This window comes from Molossus molossus, unplaced genomic scaffold (genome assembly GCF_014108415.1).
Source record: "Molossus molossus isolate mMolMol1 unplaced genomic scaffold, mMolMol1.p scaffold_m16_p_17, whole genome shotgun sequence".
NCBI classification, from domain to species: domain Eukaryota; kingdom Metazoa; phylum Chordata; class Mammalia; order Chiroptera; family Molossidae; genus Molossus; species Molossus molossus.
Genome location: NW_023425352.1, coordinates 27,729,496 through 27,750,731, shown reverse-complemented (window position 1 = coordinate 27,750,731; position 21,236 = coordinate 27,729,496). Strand labels below are relative to the sequence as shown.

Below are 21,236 nucleotides of genomic sequence, written 5' to 3'. Positions count from 1 at the left end.
GCCACCTACTGCTGGAGTTTACAGAGACCGTGAGCACGTGGGGTTAATCAGAGAGGTTATGGAAGTAAATCTTTGGTCACAAACTGGGAGCAGGGCTACCCATAACTTAGTCCCGGGGAGGGGCGAGCATGTGCTGCGCAGAGGTCGAGTGGAGAGCCGGGCGTGAGGCTGTGGTCGGCTTGCTTCCCTGCTCCAATCCGAGTTGTTGGCAGTGTTTAGCAGGAGAGAAAGGTAAATGGGGATGATGGCAAGGAACTAAATGGTAGCAAACTCTGAAGCTCATGAATAAATGTTTCACCAAAAACCCTCTGATGTTTAAGGAAGAGGGTTCCTTTGGTGCACGGCAGGCTGAAGTAGGAATGGTTGGAGGCAGGTGGTCAAGAAGGTACTGACAGTGGGAAAGACTAAGCCCTGAGCCAGGGTCTGGCTATGGTAACCAAGATAACAGCAGCCTGAATGACACAGAAAATGTGAGTGATGAAGACAAAATAGTAACAGTCTAAGAAAAATAATTCACTCACTCATTCAATAAAAAACTTACTGACTACCTCTGAAATGCCCGGCCCTGGACTAGCTGCTGGGAGGGAGAATAAAAATGTTGATGGTTTGGGGAAGATAGAACAGGGCATATTTTTGTGAGGAAAGATCATGAACTCCTCTTCAGGAAAGTTTAGTGCTGTAGGAAACAGGACCGAGTGGAAGGGAAACCCACAGATTCTAGTCCTGGGGTGAAAGGTCAAACAATAAAAGCAAACACGTGTGCAGGAGAGGCGAGCAGGTGTGAAGGTCCAGTGAAAACGCCTGTTGCTCAGACAATTGAACAAGAGATGAGACAAGAGCCCTGAGAGAGGATGTGCCTGGAGAAGGGCAGCCTGACCACATGCGCATGGGTCTCACGTCTACGGAGAAAAAATCAGCTGCTGTATTCGTTCAAGTCTTTAACTCGACAGCTTACTGGAGATTTCCAAAAGTCCCTGAAAATGGTCTTCAAAACAGGGTTAGTAAAGAAAACAAGGAACCACAGGATGAGGTGCAAGGGCAAGGATCTCTGGCAGGTAAGATCAGCAGGGGAGGCAAAGGTAGGAGAGAGGCCCAGCGCGGACGCCAGGCGGACAGTGAGGGGCAGAGCTCTTGCTTCCACATCAGCGCTGATGGAACAATGGCTGACGTGCACTTTCTAAAAAAATTTATTTTCTTTATTGATTTTAGAGAGAGAGGGGAGGGGAGAGGAAGAGAGAGAGAGAAAGAACATCAACTGGCTGCCTCATGCATGCTCCCCCCCCCCCCACTGGGGATTTGACCCACAACCTGGGCATGTGTCCTGACCAGGAATCAAACCGATGACCTCTTGGTGCATGGGTCGATGCTCAACCACTGAGCCACATGGGCCAGGCTAAATATGTTTTTTATTGATATTTTAGAGAAAGAGAAAGGGAGAGATAGAAACATAGATCCGCTGCCTCCTGCATGCCTCCTACTGGGGATCGAGCCCACAACCAGGGCATGTGTCCTGACCAGGAATCAAACCGATGATCTCTTGGTACATGGGTTGATGCTCAACCACTGAGCCCCACCAGCAGGGCCTGATGTGTACTTTTTATTTATTTATTGAAAACATTTTTTTTTGTTAATCTTCACCCAAGGATTTTTTTTTCCTTTCAATTTCAGATAGAGTGGAAGGAAGGGAGGAGGGGGTAGACAGAAAGAGAGAAACATTGATGTGAGAGAGGCATATTGATTGGTTGCCTCCTTCATGACCCCGACCAGGGCCAGGGATCAAACCTGCAACCCAGCTACGTGCCCTTGACCTTGAATCGAACCTGAGACTCTTTGGTCCTCAGGCCAGCACTGTAACTGCTGAGCCAAACCAGCCAGGGCTGTACTAATTTTTAATGTGACTTTTATTAGAAATAAACAAGCCAAAAAAACATCAAACCTGCAAAAAAAGTAAAACAAAACAAAAAACATCGTTTCTGTACCTAAGTTTCCACACCTGGTTTCAGGCACTTTAAAAAAAAATTAAAGACTAAAATTATCATTGGACTGTGGCAGAGAAGACAGCTGATAATAAAAGGTGACAGAAACGGAGGTTTCCTTTGTATTTATGCTAACAGAAAACAACCTAAGATGAGAGAGTGGGGTCTCCAGCCACAGGAAGCAGGTGGACAAGTCCGTACCTGTCTGTTTCCGCCCACTTTTTCAAGGACACTAGGTATAATTCCAGAACATTGCTGAATAACAACTGTGAAAATGATGGGGACACAAAGCAACAGGAAGTGGAAGAGCAAAGCCAGAAAGGATGCATGTGCAGCATCACGTGTGTAAAACAACACCCGGTAAGTGGATCAGAGGCAGCGAAGGAGTCTGCAATGACCTGGGAGTTAGATTTTCTCAGTTTTGTGAAATTTAGATCTTTCTATTCAGTGTGTATTAGTGTTTAGTTGATGAAAAAGACAATTTTTAAAAATTCAGTAAATATAGGTAAATAAAGAAATAATGTAGAAAGAAGGTTCTAGAACATTCAAAGGTTGCCACTAAAAATTTCTAAGTTCCACAAGGACTGGAACCATGGCTGATTTGTTCACCACATAAGTATCTCCAATACTTAACAGATTCCTTGGTACACCATCGGTGCTCAAAAAATATTTGTTGAATGAATTAAAAACCAACAAACCACTAGTATTCCTTTTTACCTTCAGTGCTTAATAGATGTCTATTATATAAGACAACCAGGTGCTAAGTGAAGCAAGCCATCTGTGGCCAAAGTTGCCAATGAAATAAAGACATCTAACTCTTTTATCTTCAGGAGAAGAATTAGCAATTGTAGTAGCCCTAAGAGGTATTCATATAACAGCCAGAGCTAACACTTATTGAGAGTGTTCTGTGTACCAGACACTATATTAAATGCTTTTCATATAGTATTTTCTCATTAAGCCTGTCCAAAAACCCTCTGAAGTAGGTGGATATTATCCCCATTTTTCAAATGGAGAGACTGAGGCACAAAAAGGTTAAACTTAAAGACTATCCCCAGATCTCCCAACTAGCAAGTGGTAAAACCAAGACTGGCTCCAGAGCCCTGCTCATAATCTTCTTGCTCCATGGGACTCACCCTCACAGATCCCACAACTCCTTGCAAAGGCCAGCCAGCCTCTCACCTGGGCAGCACAGATGCTGTACTGGGTAAACATGGCTTCATACAAGGCCATCAGTCCGCTCTGTCCTGCGGCTGCACAGGCTCGGGCTTCTAAGACAGGAATTGCCTGGAACATAGCAACAGACAAGGTATGGTTGGGAGTGAGGGGAGGAGGCCCGAGGACCCGTTACAGGGCGAGTGACGCAGTACTCACCATCTCTTTCAGCTGGTTCTGTCCCGAGTGCAGGGCCTGCCGCACGCTCTGAGACAGCAGGATCTCGTGGCGCAAGCGTTGTTTGCCAAAAGCTACAGCTCCACTGGTTACCAGCATCATCTCTCGGCCTTGATTCTGTAGCACTGACACCTGACATTGAGGAAGAAAAAGGCACCACAAGTCACTAGTAATATCCCTTTCCTCTCTTCACAAGAAACTCAGGTAGGATGGACAGTTGAGTGGATCCCAAATGCTGGTTTATGGACCAGCACTGGGCTAGCCCTGGGAAGAATTACCCAGATTTCTTGGTAAAAATACAGAGTCCTACATGCTGACTCAAATCCGGTAAGCAGGTGGCAGATAGAAATCGGAAATTTTTAATAAGGGTGTGAAGCCAGGTTTGACATCATAGGGCTTCATGGTATCTGCTGAAGTTTGGTATCTGCAGAAGGCCTAGTTGTAGGAAAAGAAGCCCAGAACAGAAGCCTGGAGCCAGGAATTGCAACACAAACTTAGCAGATGAATTCTCAAATTCTAAGGCATGAACTAGAGAGATGAGGCTGTTTGGCATGTCTGATCCCCATGGTGACCTCTGGCTAGACCAGGGACAGATGCTTACCCTGTTGGGCTCTGTCTGCCCAGAACCTGGTCACTTTGTTCCCTACCTTGGACAGATCCACTCGAAAGAAATAACGATTCAGGATGCAAATACAGTCAATATTCCTAACCTGTCCTTTCTTCCTGATGCTTGAACCCTGTGACCTGCTTCAGGAACTCACAAAGTTCACTTTAAAAAAAAAATCTTTTTATCATAGAAAATCTCATACTTAACAAAAGGTAAGAATAGTATTATAAAGCCCCATGTACTCATCACCTGTCTTCAACAACTATCTCTCATGGCCAATTTCTCATTTCCCAATACTCCTTGTATAGCTCTACTATTATTTCAATACAAATCCCAAGGCCTCAGACATGATTTCATCTGTAAATATTTCAGCAGTAATAGCTAACAGGGAATATATATGTATACATCCATTAAACCACTGTCATCTAAAACATTTTAATAATTCCTTAACATTAAATATGAAGTCAGTGTTCACATTTCTCCAATTTTTTTGTGATGCAAATTAAGCCCATACATTGCAATGAACTGAAATGTCTCTTACATCTTTTTTAATCTATAGGTGCATCCTCCAGCATTTTTGTTTCCCTTGCTATTTTTTGTTAAAGAAACTAGGTTGTGCCCTGGCCAGTTTGGCTCAGCGGTTAGAGCGTCGGCCTGCGGTCCGGAGAGACCAGGGTTCGGTTCCCGCTAAGGGCACGTACTTCGGTTGCAGTTTGTCCCCGGCCCTGGTTGGTCGTGCGGGTGGCAGCCACTCGATGTGTCCCTTCGATGTTTCTCTCTCTCTCTTCCTTCCTCTCTCTTCCTCCCACTCTATCTGTACAAAAAATGGAAAAATATCCTCGGGTGAGGATTAAAAAAAAGAAAGAAAGAAAGAAACTAGGTTGTGCCCAGCTGGTGTGGCTCAGTAGACTGAGCATTGTCCCATGGACTGAGAGGTCCCAGTTCAATTCCTGGTCAGGGCACATGCCTGGGTTGTGGTCTCGATCCCCAATAGGGGGTGTGCAGGAAGCAGATGATTGATGTTTCTTTTTCACATGGATGTTTCTATCTCTCACTCCCTTCCTCTCTCTCTAAAAAATTAATAAAAACATTAAAAAACAACAACAACAAAAAAACTAGGTTGTTTGTCCTTCAGGGTTTCCCAGCCTCAATTTTCCTGCTTATGCCCCTGTGGTGTAGTTTAATGCTGTATTCTATATTCCTGCAAACTGCTATTAGGTGTGGAGGCTTGATTTATTTTGTAAAGAATTTATAGGTCATGGTATCCGCAAAGGGGATACATAATGCCTGGTTATCTTTCTTTTTGTGACATTGGAAGCTGTTTATGATCGTCACTAAGACATATTAATTATTAAAGCTGCAAAATGCTGATATTCAAATTTATTCATTCTTTCTTCATTCATAGGCTACACACTTCCATAAAGGGAAATTTTCCTTCATTAACTATTTGGTCACCTTGAGGTATATTTTGTTTATGAAAGGCAGGACACATACTTATCTCTTTACTTACTAGTTTTCAAAATACTGAGTAGGTCCTCTAGTATCCTCCAAAGACAACCAATGAGATATTTTATTTGTTTAATCCTCACCTGAGGATATTTTTACATTTATCTTCAGACAGCATGGGAGGGAGAGAGAGAGAAACATCAATATGAGAGAGACACATCAATTGGCTGCCACCTGCATAACCCCAACCACCGGGGCCGGGGACGAACCACAGCTGAGGTGTGTTCCCTTGGCTGGAGTCAAACTCTGGACTCCCTGGTCTGACGCTCCAACCACTGAGCCAAACTAGCCAGGGCCCAATGAGATATTTTAAAGTACATAAGAATTCATAGATTTAAACATATATCACAGTAATTATCTCCCCACCTTTGGCCAGTGGAAGCCACTTTAAGTTGGCTCCTGTATCCATCTAACATGATCAGATGCCTGGGACAAGATATATTGGCACTGCCCTAATCTACAAAGCCCTTCTGTTAGGTCCATGGGTGTCTCTAGAAGGGGAGCTGACCTAAGAAATCATTATCAGGTTCTCTCCACTCCACTGTTTTCATCAATTTTCTCCTTTGCTCAAAATCTTCAAATTGCTGCGCTGGCCAGTTTGGCTCAGCGGTTAGAGCGACGTCCCGCGAAACAGAGAGTCCCGAGTTTGGTTCCCGCTAAGGGCATGTACCTTGGTTGCAGTTTGTTCCTGGCCCCGGTTGGGGTTGTGTGGGTGGCAACCAGTCGATGTGTCTCTCTCACATCGATGTTTTTCTCTCTCTCTCTACCCCCCTCTCTCCCTCCCTCTCTATCTGAAGATAAATGCAAAAAATGTCCTCAGGTGAGAATAAAAAAAAAAAATCTTCAAACTGCTTTTGAGACTGAACCCCAATTCCTCTACCTTGCCAAAGCCCTGCCTGATGGAATGATCCCCTTTACTTCCCATTCTCCCTGATGAGATCACTACCACTGCTTACAAGCTCACCTCCTCCCTGGCCCATCAGCATGCCATACTCAGGCCTGTTTTGGTCCCCCATCAGGAAACCATTTGTAGAGCCTCTTCTTCCCCAGAAGCACTGGGTTGCACATTTCATGGGCACCACTCACACTGTGCACTCAGCAGCATGGAACAGTTCCCCTCAGTTGGTGCAAATCCAACCAGTCATAAAGGCCCAGGCTGAGTCCCAGTTCTCCTTGGAGCCCCACGAATAACCACACTGTTGTTTGACTTTCCCATCTCTGGACTCATCAGTCACTGTCATTTGGGCCCATTCAGTTGAATACTTACTGCCTTAAACAATCACCTAATTGTTCTGGGAGTCCCAGTCCTGGCTCCCCAAGGGCAGAGGGGACTGTGAGAGTTCTGTCAAAATGTAGCTCTTAGATAAACATTTGTTAAACTGAACTGATCTGATGGACTCAATCTGGGAGGCAGATTTGATAATAATTGCTTGTATAGAAAATATAGCCCTGGCTGGTTTGGCTCAGTGGTTCGAGCATCGGCCTGTGGACCAGAGAGTCCCAGGTTCGATTCCAACTAGGGGCATGTATCAAAAAAAAAGAAAATATAAAAAGATGCATTAAGTTTCAGGCTAGCAGTTTCCTAATACCAACTTCTCAGTAAAGTTGTTACACTGAAAACATGGTTATAAAGGACAGAGGTGCATTACAACTAGGATGCCTGGATGTCTGGTTTCTGACACTCGGTCAGGCAGCAGGTCAAATTTGACCTGCGCCAGTTTCTATAAACAAAGTTTTACTGGAACACACCATGCTCCTTCATTTACATTCATTTGAGGTGGCTTTCGTGCTGCAACAGCAGAGCTGAGAAGCCGAGACACAGACCATATGGTCTACGAAGCCTGAAGTATTTACTCTCTGTCCTTTACAGAAAAAGCTGGCTGATTCTTGCTCTTGGCAAAGATAAAGGTAGTGGGATTTGTGACATGCTTACAGACCAAAAGTCCTACTGTCAACCCCCAAGGTCAGTTTCTTCACTGAAAATCTGCAGTCAGCCCGGCTTAACTGCATGGCCAGTAGAGCATTAAATCCCCACCGGAAACTTCTGCTTTGAGCCCTTCCAAAGCCAAGGTACCTTATCTAGATCTCTTGTAATTCAATATGGAGATTGACCACCAAAGTGTGGTCTCTGTCTCCACAGAAGTACCCTAGGGGGGCTTGTGCATGGTGGCTTGTCTGTCTCTCAGAACCCCAATATTTGCTTTCTTTCTTTCTCTTGCTGCCTGTATACTTTGCCTTTAAATGAAAGCCTTACGTGAGTATTCTCTGTGGAGTCTGGTGAGTCCTTTTAAATATCTAGACTTGGAAAATCTTTGCATTGACAGCTCATATTTACTTCAAGATTATTGGGCTATTTAAAAAAGAAAAAGCCCAGCCCTGGCAAGTGTTGCTCAGCGGTTACATCGAAGGGTAGCAAGCTCAATTCCTGGTTAAGGGCACGTACCTATGTTGCAGGTTCAATCCTCCACCAAGTCAGGGCATGAGTGGGAGGCAACCAATCTCTCTCTCACATCTGTTTCTCTTTCTCTCTCCCCCTCCCTTCCACTCTCTCTTAAAATCAATGGAAAAAAATATCCTCGGGTGAGGATTAACAAAAAAGCCCAGCAAAACAGGAAAAAGCCTGAGGGATGAACTGCATAAATCAGCTCTACTCCTTGACATCCCTTTGCTTGCCCTGGGATGCTGTCTCCCATGGGTACCTTCAGTGGGAAAGGGAGTTTTCAGATTGGGTTACATCTATTACACTCAAATCAAGACTATTTGTACAAGCTGATAAACTCAAACTGACAGCTAAAAAACCCTATTTTACTTTAGTTCAGCAGAATTTTCCATCTTGGCAATTACCTGCTCAACAATAGATGCCAGGCGCCCCAGTGCCAGGCCACATTCATCCCCTCGGGTCACCACAGCACTTCCGAGTTTCACCACAATTCTTTTAGCATGCTTCAGCTCACTGCGATGGGCAAAAGACTTGCCGTGAGCACGACTGAGGGGTACAGTGATAAATGGGATGTTGCTCCAAGAACGACCATTTCTGATGGCTGAAGGCTGGACACGATCTGCAATCCCCAAACAAAGTCGAATGCAAAAAAAGGAAAAGAAAAACAATGAATTGTCTCATTAAAAAGATATATACACAATATTAACCAGCTTAACCACCAAAAAACAGCTTTATTATTCTTAACCAAGTAAAACCAGTATATCAGAAGCTACAGTTAGCATGCTCCTATTCTAGCACTGGGTGGGGTTTGCACCCACTACACAGGTCAGAGTCACTCAAACATCGCTGGAACAAAACCACCTTTCCTGAAGGTGTTGGCAAAATTTATCAGAAGCCTTAAAAATGTTCGCATCTTGTCCTGGCCGGTTTGGCTCAGTGGTTAGAGCATCAGCCTGTGGTCCAGAGAGACCTGGGTTTGGTTCCCGCTAAGGGCACTGACCTCGGTTGCAGTTTGTCTCCAGCCCTGGTTGGTCCTGCGGGTGGCAGCCACTCGATGTGTCCCTTTCACATCGATGTTTCTCTCTCTCTCTCCCTCTCTCTCCCTCCCACTCTATCTGAACAAAAAATGGAAAAATGTCCTCGGGTGAGGATAAAAAAAAAAAGTTCAAATCTTTGCTCTGTGGCTCAGTTGGTTGGGTTTCATCCCATACATGGAAAGGTTGCCGGTTTGAGTCCCAGTCAGTGCACATGCCGGACATGTGGGCTCAATCCCTGGTAGAGGGAGTGCAAGAGGCAACTGATCGATGTTTGTCTCTCTCTCCTCCCTTCCTCTCTCTAAAATAAATAAAAACATATTTAAAAAAAGAGAAAAAGTACTTCCTGAGTGAGATCTAAACCCAGGGCTGCTTGATTTCAAGCTGCCATCAGCCACATCTATTTGTGCCAACTCACGGCTATTATTTATTCCTAGATAAGTCACGGTGCAACAGCTCAGAGCCCTCCAATTACTCTATATGTAGTAATTCTGTCTCTTAGAATTTCTTCTCCTTCTTACCCAATGTTATGTTACTATGGATGCCTTTTTGACTGAAATTACATTAAATGTGAACAAAAAAATGTAGAAAAAAACAAAAGGTAAAGTGCTTCCTTCTTCCCTTTGTCCATCTTGCTGCTTGGAACATGGGTATGAAGGTTGCAGCTCAAACACCCATTTCAAGAAAACATGGTAAGAACTCTGAAGAAAAAGGAAGGCGTGCGGAAGCCTGATGACCTCACGTACTGCTCTGGAAGCCCTGGACTGCCTCCTCCTTTCTTTTAGGACCCCAGCCTTCTCTCAGGAGAAAGAGAGAAACAGATTTCTATCCTGTTTGAGCCATTGTTATGTTCTGAGTTTTCTGTTACAGGCACCTGACCTAACTGTAACTGACACAGGAGAATAAGCGCACAGGCAGAGCAGCAGGGAGGCCTGCCTGGGGGAAGGGAAGCGGTCTGTGCATGTGAGTTGTTGACAGGTGGTCTCACTCACCACAAAAGGACCTTCTCTTGGTGGGATTCCTGGGCTGTAAGAAGCGAAACAGGGGCCACAGGGGCAATGGGCAATACAGGTTCTCAGCAGAACTAAACTTTAGGCATTTCTTTCCTCCCAAGAGTTATCTATATATCATTTAGGGCATTAATGAATTACCATAAGTAATCATTCCAAGCTACTTTTTAGACCATTCTTCTATAGTTGTAATATGTGTGTGTGTGCGTGTTTAACCATTTTACACAAGCTTTTTTTCCCCTTTATTGATTTTAGAGGGAGAAAGAGATAGAAACATCCATGAGAGAGAACATCGATTGGCTGCTTCCTACATGCCCCCCACTGGGGATTTGGCCCACAACCCGGGCATGTGCCCTGACTGGGAATCAAACCAGTGACCTCTTGGTCCCTGGGTTGATGCTCAACCACTGAGCCACACTGGCTGGGCTATAATTGTACTATTATAGAATAATTTCCTCCACTTGAACCAACCATTATTACCTCTGTTTATATTTACAGACAGATTTCTCTAGATCCACCACTGCTATCTCCCGACCACTGCCCAATAACTTCTCTAACTATAATCTAGCTTCTATCCTTTTCTCTATGCTATAAAAATGGTGGGTAAAGCAGGCAGAATCTTATTCTCATGGACCAGAAGATCACTGTGTGTTCTCTCCTTCTGTCTCCTTCACACACAAATCGCTCCTCTCTTAAATAACCATTTTTTATATTTTTTTAATCCTCGCCTGAGGATAATTTTTTCTATTTATCTGCAGATAGAGTGGGAGGGAGATAGAGGGAGAAAGAGAGAGAGAAACATCAACCTGAGAGGGACACATCAACTCGTTGCCTCCCACACGACCCCGACGAGGGCCAGGGACAAACTGCAACCGAGGTACGTGCCCTTGGCCGGAATCGAACTCATTGGTCCGTGGGCCAATGCTCTACCACTGAGCCAAACCGGCCAGGGCTTAAATAACCATTTTTAAAGTGACTATGTTTCAAATCTGCTAGAAATACCAGAAGGATAATACAGTCTTTTTTACACAACAGGTTTGCAGTCCAGTTGTTGACAGAAAGCTGCTCAGTAAGTGCATCATCTGGGATAGACTTGGTGCTTGGCACCCTTGCTAGGCCCACAGGTGAGTTGTCTCTTCCTGCTGGGGAGTCCCAGAGACTCAAAGACTAGGCAGCTTGCTGTTGGTCTAAGTTCCATGGAGAGCTCCCTTTCTTCATTAGGTTCATCAATATAGGCTCAGTCTCTAAGGATATTATCTGTCCTAAGCAATACATACACCTAAGTCTAAACTTAAACATTTTACACATAACAGTTCTGGCCTTGCCAGAACTCAGTTCCCTGGGGTTTGGACTTGGGATTCACAGTGGCCGCAGAGCTCAGGGTCACACCCACGTATCGCTTATCCCTTTGACAGCTCTCAGGACTAGGTCTGCTGGTTATTTTTGTCTCCTGTCCAATACAGGGCTTGTCTTGTCTTGGAAGTGTACTGACATGGGTGGGGAAGTCTGGGAGGGCACCTCAGGGACACAGGAAGTAGCATGCATGTCAGTCCAGGTGATCAAATGGCAGAAACCGAACAAAATCTAGCAGGCCAGGTTAGCATGAATGAGACACCTGACGCACAGTCTCTATCAGCAGAGGGTGCCTCAGCTTGGTGCCAGACAGTCAAGGGTCATTCTGGCTGCTGGCAGCTGGGTCACAGCAGATCAGGGCTCACAAGGTTCAAGAGGAGACCACACAAGGTTTCAAGAAAGTAAAAGCTCAGTCACGTCCAGTGGCTAGAGCACCAATGAGAGTTCAGTGAGATCCAGGGTGTTTGGGGCTTCCTGTTTAACAATGCTTTTACCCTCCCAGATTGACCCTACCTTTCTTGGGGGCATTTTTAAATGTTCTGCAATGGATTATACTTTGTTGGGGTCCATACTGAAGACTGAGAAGGCCTTGATTACTCTGGGAAAATCCAAGGCTTCTGGATGGGTAATCTCTTCCCATTTTCTCTGGACCACAAGCCGACGCTCTAACCGCTGAGCCAAACCAGCCAGGGCTCTCTTCCCATTTTCTAAGGACCCTTCAGGCTCTAAGTCCCCAAAAATAGCCATCTCCTCCTAGTAAGTCTGAGAGGCTACTGAGGGGTGTGTGTGTGTGTGTGTACACACATGATGGGGGGTGAGGTGGATCATACTCCAAGAGAGGAGAAGCCCTTTGCCTTTTCAGCATCAGAGCCCTTATGCTCTGCAATCAATGAGGCTGTGTCACAGGCCTGAACAAGAAGGAAATCTGACATGGTTTCTTCCCCCTTCTTGCCTGGCTTTCCACTTCCCTCTATGTTTGTATCTATTTGCTTTCTCATTTTGTCCTTTCAATTTATTTTCTTCTCATCTGCTTACTGTGGTCAGTGAACACAGGGCACCAGGCTCCAGAAAAATCTGGATTAAAAAAACAGAAAAGTAAATCTGGGGATCACAAAGTGCCTCCTTCTGTGAATGAGGCTACTGAGAATAAACAATGAATATCAACAATAACAATACTGAAGTGAATACTTACTGTATACCAATAGCTGTGTTAACTATTCATATACTTTTCAGGGCAGAGGATACATAAAAGGTCAAGTGTAGGCTCTGCAGCCAGACTGCCTGGGTTAGAATCTCAACTTTCCACTTACTTGCTGTGAGCTTACCTATTGCATAAAGTTGTAAGGGAAGAAAAGAGGTAATGCACTAATAGGGACTGGCACAAAGTAAAAACTCAAATATTATAAAAAAGTGTTACAATTGTCATTGTCATAATCATCAACATCATCATCGTCATCTTACTGAATTCTCATAAGTCAATCCTTGTCACTTAGGTATTATGAGTTAGTTATTATTATTAGCCTCATTTTATAAATAAGGAAACTGAGGTCCAGAGAAGTTGAGTAACTGCAAAAATGGTCGCAATACTTGAAGCTTCTCTCATCAACAGGTGGAGTCTATTTTCCCACCCCTTGAATCTGAGCTGGTACTATGACTTGCTTTGACCACAGGCATAATGTAAAGAAGCCATGGATAGCTTGCTGGCAGATGAGAGACCATGTGGAACAGAGATGATCTATCATCCCAGTAGAGCCCAGCCCTCAACAATCAGCCCTGAGCCAATGTGAAAACCGACAGACATAAAACCAGCTGAGCCCAGTCCAACATGCCAACCCATAAAATTGTGACCTAAATCCATAGCTGTTGTCACTAAGTTACTTACAAAGTAAGTAGCATAATTAGTTTTAAAACCCAGGGAGCCTAATTCCAGACCCTGACCTCCTCTTTACATGAATGGGAAATAGTTTCCCAGATGATATTAAGCTTTATTAGTTGATAAGCAAGTCTTCTTGCAGTAAGGTTTGGAGCTAGAGTGTTGATAAGCTTTAGGTGTTATCAAGGAGACAGCCAATTCAAAATATAATAAACAGCCTTTGAACCAATGGTGCTGTAACAAATTTGCTACACATCCATAGGCAAACAAATGAACCTTGACCTAACCCTCACACCTTATAGAAAAATTAATTCAAAATAATCATGGACTTAAATATAAAAAACTTTTAGAAAAAAAGAAAAGAAAATCAGCAGAATTTGGGCCACACAAAGAGTTCTTAGATTTGACCCCAAAAGTACAATCTATGAAAGGAAAAATTGATATATTAGACCTCATAAAAACAAAACAAAAAAAAAACAAAAAACTTTCCTCTTTGAAAGACCCTATTAAGAGAATGAATTGACAAACTACAAACTGGGAGAAAATACTTTCAAATCACGCATCTGACCAAGGACTAGTATCTAATAATAACTTTTAAAACTTAACAGTAAAAAAACTAAACAATCCAATTAAAAAATGAGCAAACAACATTTCACTGAAGAGAATATACAAATGGCAAATAAGCACATGAAAAGATGCTTAACATCATTATCCAATAGGGAAAAGCAAGTTAAGACTACAATGAGATATCATTACACACCTATCAGAATGGATAAAATAAAAATGAGTGATAGCATCAAATTTTGGTGAGGATGAAAAGAACGTGGATCACTCATACATCATTCACATCACTGGTGTGAATATAAAAAGGTACAGCCACTCTACAAAAACAGTTTAGCAGTTTCTTGCCCTAGCCGGTTTGGCTCAGCGGTTAGAGCATTGGCCTGGGGACTAGAGAGGCCTGGGTTCAGTTCCTGCTAAGGGCACGTACCGCAGTTGCAGTTTGTCCCTGGCCCCGGTTGGGGTCGTGTGGGTGGCAACCACTCAATGTGTCTCTCTCACATCGATGTTTCTCTCTCTCTCTTCCTCCTTCTTTCCCTCCCACTCTATATCTCAAGATAAAATGCAAAAAAATGTCCTCAGGTGAGGATTAAAAAAAAAAAGTAAAAAGAGTATGGCAGTTTCTTATAACACTAACTACCCAGCAATCGAACTCTGGGGCATTTATCTCAGACAGATGAAAACTATGTTCACAAGAAATCCTGTCCTCAAATGTTCATAGTGGCTTTATTCATAATAGTTAAACAATGGAAACAACCCTCTGCCCTTCAATGGGTAAATGGTTACACTAGCTGTGGTACACCCATACCATTAAATACTATTCAGTAATAAAAAGGAACCAGTTTATACACACAATTTGGATGATTCTCCAGAGAATTATGCTGAGTTAAAAGAAAAGCCATCCCGCCCTGGCCGGTTTGGCTCAGCGGTTGGAGCGTCGGCCTGCGGTACAAAGAGACCCGGGTTCGGTTCCCGCTAAGGGCACGTACTTCGGTTGCAGTTTGTCCCCGGACCTGGTTGGTCGTGCGGGTGGCAGCCACTCAATGTGTCCCTTCACGTCGATGTTTCTCTCTCTCTCTCTTCCTCTCTCTCCCTCCCGCTCTCTCTGAACAAAAAATGGAAAAATGTCCTCGGGTGAGGAAAAAAAAAAAAAGAAAAGCCATCCCCACTAATCACATACTGTATGATTTCATTTATATAACATTTCGAAATGACAAAATTATAAAAATGGAGAACAGAGAAGAGGTTGCCAGGGGTTAGAGACAGGGAGGAGGGGGATGGCTTGCAAGGAGAAAACTGAAGGATCCTGTAGTGATGGAAATGTTCTTATCCTGACTCTGTCAATGTCAATATCCTGGCTGAGCTATTGGGAGAATGGGGTAAAGGGTATAAGGAATGTCTTTGTACTAATTCTTGTAACTGCAAGTGAATCTATAATTATCTCAAAATTAAACATACTTAATTACAAAAAAGTAATGAACAAAAATAGCCTGTAAAAAAATTGGGGGTAATGAATATAGGTAACACTTAAAAACAAATTTTTGAATATGTTTTTGCTGATTTTAGAGAGAGAGGAAGGGAGAGGGAGAAAGAAACATCAACGAGAGGAACACTGATGGGCTGCCAGCAGCCTCTCAGTGCATGGGGTGGCAACTAACTGAGCCCCACACAGGCCACAGCTACATTCTTGTTTTAATTAATTAATTTATTTATTTATGTGACATACCAAATGTTGTACAAAATTAATGTATACAATTTGATGAATTTGGACATAAGTATATACCTGTGAAACTATCACCAGATTCTATGCCATAAACCTGTTTATTATGTTCAAAAGTTTCACTTGAAAAACAAACACTTAGAACATTTCACCAGTAGGCTGCTTCCTTGCTTATTGTCTTTGTCCAATTCTGCCATTTTATTTTTTCCCCTCTTTAAAACCTTGTTTGAAACACACTCTGACCAAACTTCCCACATACTTCTAAGTTTCCTATGGTACATACGAGATCTGGAGAGCGCTGTGGACTGGGCCCAAGGCAGGAGTCGCTGGTTGAAGGTCTGGAACCCAGAGCGGTAGACTTGACTCAACATGGTGCAATGTGATCACTGGTCAATGTACCTGCAGGATGCAGTTTTTAAAAACTGAATAATGAAAAATAATAGACAGTTCATTTCATTTTCCTCTACTTCCCCACATTCAGAGTAAAATTTTGACCCTCCTGCTCTGAACTCCTCTGTATTCGGGAAACTCCTACCTCCTCTGGATAGTGTAGGAGAGAGAGAGAAAAAAATGATTCTGTCAATGCTCTAACTCAGCCCTTCCTTTCCTAGACTGCCTTAATTTTTAAGTAAGGAAATGGCAATTAAGGATTATGAACATTTTGAGTGACAAAAAAATCCTTAAGGTATAGTGTTTAGGTATTGGTACTAAATCTTTACTAAAATTTCTGTACCACTGGGGAGTCTCCAACAGATCAAAAATAGATCCAACAGGCCCTGCCCGGGTAGCTCAGTTGTTTGGAGCATTGTCTCAATACACCAAGGTTGCAGGTTCAGTCTCTGGTCAGGGCACATATAAGAAGCAACCCATGAATACATCAATGAGTGGAACAACAAATTGATGTTTCTCTCTCTTTCTAAAATCAATAATTAAAAAAAAAAAAAAAAAAAAAAGAACAGATCTGACATCCAACAAGAGCCATCTCTACCTTCCTGTTATTACCCCAACAGAACTCTGAAAACCACATGTTTGAAATGTCAGCTTGATCTTTGCTGGCACCAGAAAAGGGAGGAAGGACAGAGGCTGCTGCCATGTCTTTCTTCCTGCAATCCACAGGAGTCTAAAGCACACTCTTACATCCTTGGGAGGGAGTACCAATGTCAGCAAATGGCTGGCACTTTAAATGACTATGGGCACATCCCACAGAGGATGAGTACATGGTTAGAAACATCAGAGCTAAGACCAGGGTGGCTGTGGGCATTTTTCCACCCTATGTCAAACTTGAGGCTTTAGACAAAGAATAATTTCTTTCACAAAAAGGTAGGGGGTTCCTTCCTATACATATACAGAGAATAGACCATTTATTATTGTAGCTGGGACATTGCTGCTTTTATAAGATAAGAAAAATACTGCACCTTCTTTGCTTGCCAGGGCCTCCTTTTAACTTTTGCTCTATGGATAGGTGGACATATTCCAATCCTCTTAAATGTGCCTCAAACACTAGCATTTAGCCCCATGGTGAAGAGAAACAAGGAGTGGCGTGTACTGTTCTTCAATTTATATAGCTCAAGCACTGAAAGGGGAGAGATTGGCAGGATACATCTGTTGTGAAAGATATGGCATCTAATAGGCAATAGAAAGTGCTAAGTGCTATCTTTGTTGACTTCTGTACTTGCATGACACTGGGGCATGATATGAGCCCATGGACTGTTTGCTTGTGTAAATTCGTTCAGTAACTGTTGCAAAATAATTATTTCCATATGAATTCTCCAAAATACTCATAGAAGGGCCAAACTGGTAAAGTAATCAAGCAGTGACACTAAAATTCCAGTTCTACCTCCTTCATGAACCTTTCTCAGCAACTCTAGGATTTAAAGTTGGGTATAAGCTTACAGGTTACTTTTTAACTGGTTCATGTGTTACTTTTGCTTTTCCCAGCTACATTATCAACCTCCTACTGACAGCATGGTAAATAGGATGGGGACATGGGCTTTGAAGTTGGACAGATTTGGGTTCAAGCTCTGTACTTGCTAGTCGTGTACCTTTGGAGGTTACTTAATCTTTTTAAGCCTCAGTTTCTTCATTTGTAAATCAGGGATAATAACAGTAAGGACCTCACAGGATTATTGTGAGAATTAAAACAGACTGCATGGAATGTCTGGTTACAGCAGATGGTCAATAAATGTCCATTTTTCCTCCTGTCTTTTATTTTATTTTATCCTCACCCGAGGACATTTTTCCATTTTTTGTTCAGGTGGAGTGGGAGGGAGAGAGGAACAGAGAGAGAGAGAGAAACATCGACATGAAAGGAACACATCGAGTGGCTGCCACCCGCACAACCGACCAGGGCCGGGGACAAACTGCAACCGAGGTACATGCCCTTAGCGGGAACCGAACCCGGGTCTCTCCGGACCACAGGCCGACGCTCTAACCGCTGAGCCAAACCGGCCAGGGCCCTCCTGTCTTTTAGGCACTAATGGCATCTTACAAGCATTTCTTTTTTTTTATTTCCTTCAGGACCTGTCATAGGCAAAAGAATTCTACAAATATTCTCTGATGGATATAGTCACAATTATACTTATTGACTGTTTAGCCCTCTCTTATCTAAGTGTAACTGAAAGCTCTGAATGTTTAAGGTCACTAAGATATTAGGATGAAAACTGACCTAGAAACCAAGCCTCCTGGCCTCTCCCCTGTACCACACCCTCTGATTGACCCCTTCCTCATTGCAAGGAGTGGTTCACCCTGCCAGGGTTTATTATGCCCTCAAAGAGCAGATTGCTGATTCCAGGGAGCAAAGGGTATGTGTCTATGTGTGTCTAGACTCAACGTCATCAGTTGAAGTTTCCATGTTTTGACTCAGGGCATTTCTCAAGTACCTCTTCATAGGTTCTAAACAGAAAGACATATCTTACTGATTTGGACAGAGAACTGAACTTCAGCCCTAACAGACTTCACCCAGAAATACAGGCTGAGTATACGGCTCACTTAAAGACAAAGACCAGAGGACAAATCTCACCGCCTTAGAGAGCAGGAGATAATGGGGGCGGGGGGGGGGGGGATCTGGGGGCACCCCGACCTGCCAAGAACTACTCACAGACCGAATACCACACTGCAAAGGCGGTGGTGAGGGGATTCCGCGCCTGCTGGGGCTGGTTTTAAGGAGACCCGATCGCGAAAACCGCACAGGCCACGGAGACTGCACACACAGGCCCGAAGTCCGCGGGTGCCCAGTTACAAACCAGGGTACCACATCCGCACCGAGGCAGGTGCACTGGCCCGGAAGGGGTCCGCCGTGTGCTCAAGCGTTCACCTGGACCAGTTCCTCCATCTGGGTGGCCAGGAAGGTACCCTAAGTCCCCGCAGACCTTAGAGCCTCCGATCCCAGCCATACGGACCGCGCCGGGGCCTTGCTGTGCAGCGTGGGCGGCCCAGCCCGCCGCCATCCCTCGGCGCGCGCCCCTGCCCACGTGGGCCCCGGCCACCCGGCTCCTGCTCGGGCGGCGCTCCCGCAACCCCTACGGTCATCCGCGGCCCAGCACGCACACCTTCCCCGCCCCGCGCATCAACCCCGCCTCGGCGCCTGGCCAACCCCGCGGTCCCCGGCGCCCGGGGCCCGCCGCCTACCTGCCTCACCGCCGCCGCGCCCGGCCCTACCGCCCCGCCCGCCCGCAGTCCACGCGGGGCCGGTTGTGGCGCCGGCTTACTCTCTTTTTTCTTCAGTCCACGTCCCACAAGATGACGTTACGTCAGCGGCGTAGGCGTAAAGCCAGGCCGTGGGGCCTCCGCTGTTGACGTGCGGCTACGGGCTGTGCCGGCGCTGCGCCGCGGCCCGGGCGTAGGCGCCGTCTGAGAATCGGGTCCCCGCTCCACGTGGCGGCCCCGCCCACCGAGCCCGGCCGACGCCGGGAGGCGGGGCTCCCGCTCCCGCGAACTGCCACGACCCAGAAGGGAAGGTGCCCCGTGCCCAGGTGCGGCCCGGTCGGGCTTCCAGGGAGGCAGAAAGGATGCCTGGAGCCCTCAGCGGCTGGGAGCACCCACTAGGTGTGTTTTTCAGTGTGTGTCTCACACCTCGAAAAGAGGTTGAATCCGTGTACACATAGTTAGAGCCCACTGCCCCGGCAAACGTTTGCTGTTTAAATGGGACATTTTTGCCATTGCGATAAAATGATTCCCCCCCTGATCCTCTGGAGGTTTTCCCAGGGGTCCCAGCCCAATGCTCTTTCAGCAAGGGCATTGGTGAGGCTATTGCACTTAAAATAGTTGTATTTAGGAGGGTGGGAGCGGGAAGGAGGGGGGTTCAATGGGGAAAACATCTGTAATACTTTCAACAATAAAAAAAAAAAATACTTGTATTTAACCCCAGACAATTGGAACTATTTCAAAGGTGCATCCACCTTTTAAATCAGAGCTCAGACTCTCCCTCTCTCCTACTTGCTGTTTACTGCCCAAAGGGCACGTTCTTGCACTGTGGACAGAGCGCTGGGCGCGAGCGGAGGGGAAAGGCGCAGCACTTGAGTGGAGTTCGGTGACAGGCAAGTCCTTTTGCCCCTTCCGACCAGGGCAATTAAACAATTTTTTTTTTTTTGAAATCCTCACCCGAGGACATTTTTGCCCCTTCTGTAATAATCCCTAAGAACATTGCTGAGCCTATTTATTCATTCCCTCATTCATTAAACACTGGCTACTTTCCGTGTCAGGCATTCCCTAGGTGAGGAGGAAGATGCTGTCCCCTCCTCAAAGAGTTCACAGCCTTATGGGAGAGACAGATATATGAGCAAATGATTATAAGACAGTGTGAATAATTCTAGAGGAAGGGATGCCTGGGGATTCAAGCAAGGCTTTAAAAGAGAGTAGACATTCGAATTATGCTTTGAGACATAAGCAGTAAGCAGTTCATCTAGAAAAGGGAGCAGGATCATACCAGGAAGAAGGAATGGAATGTGCAGAGGCATGAGACATACCCTTTGAGAAGAGGCTGCATGTGAGATCAGACAGGAGACATGTTTGCCACCTTGCAAAGATTTCTGAGTCATGCTAAAGATTTTGAATTCTATCATCTTCAAAGACAGAAGACCATGACTTTTAGAGTACTGAAATGGTATGATGCAATTTGTATGTAAGAAATCAGTAAACAAGGGAGGTTGGATGTTAGCCTATTGCAAAGGCCTAAGTAAGCAATGGTGGCTGGTAAAAAGGCTCCAGCAGGGGGCATGGGGAGCATAAAGGAGGGGGAGCTGATAGCACTTAATACTTGAAAGTGGGAGTATGGGAGGGGGCCGCGACTGAGTTAGGAAACAGATGAGAGGAGACTTTCTTTGGGGAGAAGGATGAGAACAGCAAACAGATGTTAAGTTGTGAGACTTTTAGTGAGGGTAGGGGATACAGAAGAAATAAAATTCCCCCCAGTAGTTTCACCCAATACTTCAGCTTTTCTTTTAAGATTCTCATCATGAACTTAGAACAAACTAGGCAACAAATTGGGCACTAGTGGGTATAGTTAAATCCACTAGTGACAGAAGCCTTCTCCACTGGGGAAATTCTGTTCTGTTCTTAATGTGTCCTTTTTATTTTTTTATTTTTATTTTTTAGTTAATCCTCACCCAAGGAAATTTTTCCCATTGATTTGTAGACAGTGAAAGGGAAGGGGTGGAGGTGGAGGGAGAGACATCTATGGTTGCCCCTCCCACCCACCCACACACCTCAACCAAGGCCTGAAATGGAACCTGCAACCCAGGAACATGCCCTTGACCAGGAATCAAACTCT

The 21,236-nt window shown here is 44.8% G+C and overlaps 1 protein-coding gene across 10 annotated transcripts in view; it reads right to left on the bottom strand.

The window, feature by feature from the left end:
- ALDH18A1 (aldehyde dehydrogenase 18 family member A1) overlaps positions 1-19,284 on the bottom strand; it is a 52,274-nt gene extending 32,990 nt beyond the window's left edge. For 6 of the 10 annotated variants that reach the window (XM_036264834.1, XM_036264836.1, XM_036264828.1 and 3 more), the window contains exons 1-5: positions 16,885-17,081; positions 15,753-15,868; positions 8,323-8,537; positions 3,348-3,497; positions 3,156-3,260 (exon numbers count right to left, since the gene is read on the bottom strand). In XM_036264834.1, the coding sequence (XP_036120727.1) occupies positions 3,156-3,260; positions 3,348-3,497; positions 8,323-8,537; positions 15,753-15,840 (558 nt within the window). In that variant the 5' untranslated portion in view covers positions 15,841-15,868; positions 16,885-17,081. Of the gene's footprint in view, positions 1-3,155; positions 3,261-3,347; positions 3,498-5,482; positions 5,586-8,322; positions 8,538-15,752; positions 15,892-16,884; positions 17,082-19,096 lie in introns of those variants that run through there. The other 4 variants (XM_036264831.1, XM_036264830.1, XM_036264829.1 and 1 more) reach the window with 4 other exon arrangements.
- Between the last annotated feature and the right edge of the window lie 1,952 nt (positions 19,285-21,236).